Genomic DNA, 3,300 nt, shown 5'->3' on the forward strand with positions numbered 1-3,300 from the left:
CACAACCCCACGACACATAAACCACAAACACAATATGGAATCAGAATGAAATTATAACATGAAATCTTTTAAGAAGAAATTTTTAAGTTGTAATCATGAAATAAGTGAACATAGCGGTCATTTCTCTCTGTCGTGTGTGTGTGTGTGTGTGTGTGTGTGTGTGTGTGTGTGTTTCTGTCCAGGATCCATCCTCTTCATGGGCCGCGTCCTAAATCCAGCTGAGCACCCACTATGAGCCACACACACACACACTTGTACATATTTGTAAATATTATTTTACATTGTACTATTTCAGCCATGAACATACACAAAAATACACTAAAATAATGTACAGACCTGTAAATATCAGTTTACTATTTAGCATTACCGTAATGTAAACCATGTGAACATATTAGCATTACTATAATGTAAACCATCCGAACATGTTAACATTAGCATTACCGTAATGTAAACCATGTGAACATATTTGTGTACATATTTGTGTAAATATTTTAATAAAGATCACAGTTTTGTACACGTTTAAGGGTTGGTCCATTTTTACCTGCCCTACTCTGTCATTCATATTGGATAACGTGCACCTGACTAACTAAACCAGTCTGTCTCAAATGGCATTACACACATGCACGAACACACACACACACATACACACACACTCATTAATTAATAGGGGGTTAATTGCAAGGCAATTACCCCTATAATTAATTGATAGGGGTTAATTGCCTTGCTGAAGGGCATACAGGTGGAAGCTGGGAATTGGCAACTTTTCAGGTTACTGCAGGCTAGCCCAGCTTCTTAGCAACCGTACTACCACCACCCAAAGCTAACACCAACTCTGTGCACTTCATTGGTGTCCTCTATTTTGACAGTGACATGGTCGGACTGTGTCTAAACATGATGTCACAGTTTGTCATAACTTCCGGTTCCGGCACCGTCGAGAGAGGCAGCCTGTCGAGGTAGCTCCGTGTCTTTGTGTTTTTCTTACGTCTTTTGTTTACTTTTTACTTTTTCACTTTGCAACTTTTTTGGATTACGCACTTTGAGGAGTGTTTTCATTCTATCCTATGGATATGGATCTATTACAATGCTCCAGCGGCAACAAACTTGTGTACACAAGGAATCAGCTGCTTGCAATACGACGGAATGCTGGTAGGGTTCATGTAAACATTCCGGAGGAGCTGTGGTGCTTTCGGGGGTGCAGAGCGGGAGTTAAAGTGAGGACTAGGCGTCGGGAGAAGAAGTGGAAACACAAGCCCTCAGTTCCTTCGATGGTTATGGGAAACGTGAACTCACTGGCCAACAAGACTGACGAACTGGCTGCCCTGGTAAGAAATCAGAAGTTGTACAGGGATTGTAGTTTGCTATACTTTACGGAGACATGGCTAACAAGCCATATCCCCCCAGCTAACGTTGAGCTGCCCGGCTTCAGTGTAGCTCGTTTGGACAGAGACAATAAACTTTCTGGCAAAAAGAAGGGAGGCGGACTGGTGCTGTACATGGCTGTTGAGCTGTCCAAGACTCTGGCAACCTTGACAGGGACATCAAGGAGGTGGTCATCCCCCAGCCCCCACCTCATTACCAGTGCAACACTCACCCCCACCATCACTGGATATTGCACCCCTCCCCCACATGGCGACCACGAACAACGAGGTGACAACGACTTCAGTCAACAGCCATCAGACACACAGACCTCAGATGCTGCCCCCCCCCCCTCCCCTCCCCCCCTCCATCATCACTGCTGATCAGGCTATCGCACCTCTCCCCCACATGGCTCCACCATCACTGCTGATCAGGCTATCGCACCTCTCCCCCACATGGTGACCACGAGTAGTGCGGCAACAATGGCCTCAGCCAACGGCCATCAGTCTCTAGCCACACGACAACCCTCTCAGAAGCACCCCTCCTCCCCCTCCACTCCCCTCATCCCCCCCATCATTTCAGCTGATCAAGAAAGTTATCTTTTAAAAAAACTTCATCCACATAAGGCAGCCGGGCCTGACAGACTGTGTCCAAGGCTGCTCAAGGCCTGTGCTGCTGAACTGGGGGAGCCACTGAAGCACATCTTCAACTGGAGTCTACGTCTCGGACAAGTTCCAACACTGTGGAAGACATCATGTCTCACCCCCGTCCCTAAGAAACCACACCCCAGTGAGCTTAATGACTTCAGGCCTGTCGCTCTAACATCACATGTGATGAAGACAATGGAGCGACTGGTCTTAGGTATGCTCAGACCCCAGGTACGCCATGCACTAGACCCGTTACAGTTTGCATACCAGGAGAAAGTGGGCGTGGACGATGCCATCACTTATCTTCTACACAGGACACATTCTCACCTAGACAAGGGGAAAAGTGCTGTGAGAATCATGTTCTTTGATTTCTCAAGTGCTTTTAACACCATCCAACCCCTCAGACTGGGAGACAAGCTCTTGCAGATGGGTGTGGACACTCACCTGGTAACCTGGATTACAGATTACCTGACCGAGCGACCACAGTTCGTCAGACTGAAGAACTGTCTCTCTGACACTGTGATCAGCAGCACCGGAGCGCCACAGGGAACTGTGCTCTCTCCAGTCCTGTTCACCCTGTACACATCTGACTTCCGCTACAACACCGAGTTATGCCACATGCAGAAGTTTTCTGATGATACTGCAATTGTGGGGTGTATCAGGGACGAGCAAGAGGAGGAGTACAGGAGCCTGGTGGAGGACTTTGTGCAATGGTGCAAACTCAATCACCTTCAACTAAACACTTCAAAGACCAAGGAGATGGTGGTGGATTTCCGCAGGTCTAAGCCCGCTCTGCTACCAGTCTCCATTGATGGGGTCAATGTGGAGGTGGTAAGCACCTACAAGTATCTGGGTCTCCACTTGGACAATAAACTGGACTGGTCAGCCAACACTGATGCACTTTACAAGAAAGGGCAGAGCAGGCTGTACTTCCTGAGGAGGCTGTCCTTCAATGTGTGCAGCAAGCTCCTCAGGGGGTCGTTTCTAGAAAAGTTAGCAACGACGTTGCTCAACCACCATGGTACGACGCAACTTGCGACCAAACAACGACACTGTTACACCTGTTTCCAGAAAGCATCGTACCTGTGTCGCAATTCGCTACCTCCGACGTTCGAACACCATAGTTCCAACAACGTTGTTGATGATACAGTGATACATATAATTGGTGGAAACAGTGGCAACGTGTAATACCCCACCCCCTAGAAATGTTCTGTCATGGCCTATGTCGACATGTTTCTAATCTAAACCGAGTGATTAATGCTGGTATTGTCATTGCCATCAGCCAAAACCTAAACCT

At 47.3% G+C, this 3,300-nt stretch overlaps 1 protein-coding gene across 7 annotated transcripts in view; it reads left to right on the forward strand.

Moving 5' to 3' along the window:
* The window catches only part of serpine3 (serpin peptidase inhibitor, clade E (nexin, plasminogen activator inhibitor type 1), member 3), a 15,407-nt gene extending 14,944 nt beyond the window's left edge, over positions 1 to 463 (forward strand). For all 7 annotated transcript variants that reach the window (XM_076262927.1, XM_076262921.1, XM_076262922.1 and 4 more), the window contains one exon: positions 183 to 463. In XM_076262927.1, the coding sequence (XP_076119042.1) occupies positions 183 to 235 (53 nt within the window). In that variant the 3' untranslated portion in view covers positions 236 to 463. The remainder of the gene's footprint in view (positions 1 to 182) is intronic.
* Positions 464 to 3,300: the final 2,837 nt, after the last annotated feature.

The sequence above is a fragment of the Alosa pseudoharengus genome, unplaced genomic scaffold, assembly GCF_046254945.1.
Source record: "Alosa pseudoharengus isolate Yale_2024_CS ecotype anadromous, Long Island Sound unplaced genomic scaffold, YU_APseudo_1.1 YU_APseudo_1.1_scf_3, whole genome shotgun sequence".
NCBI lineage: Eukaryota > Metazoa > Chordata > Actinopteri > Clupeiformes > Clupeidae > Alosa > Alosa pseudoharengus.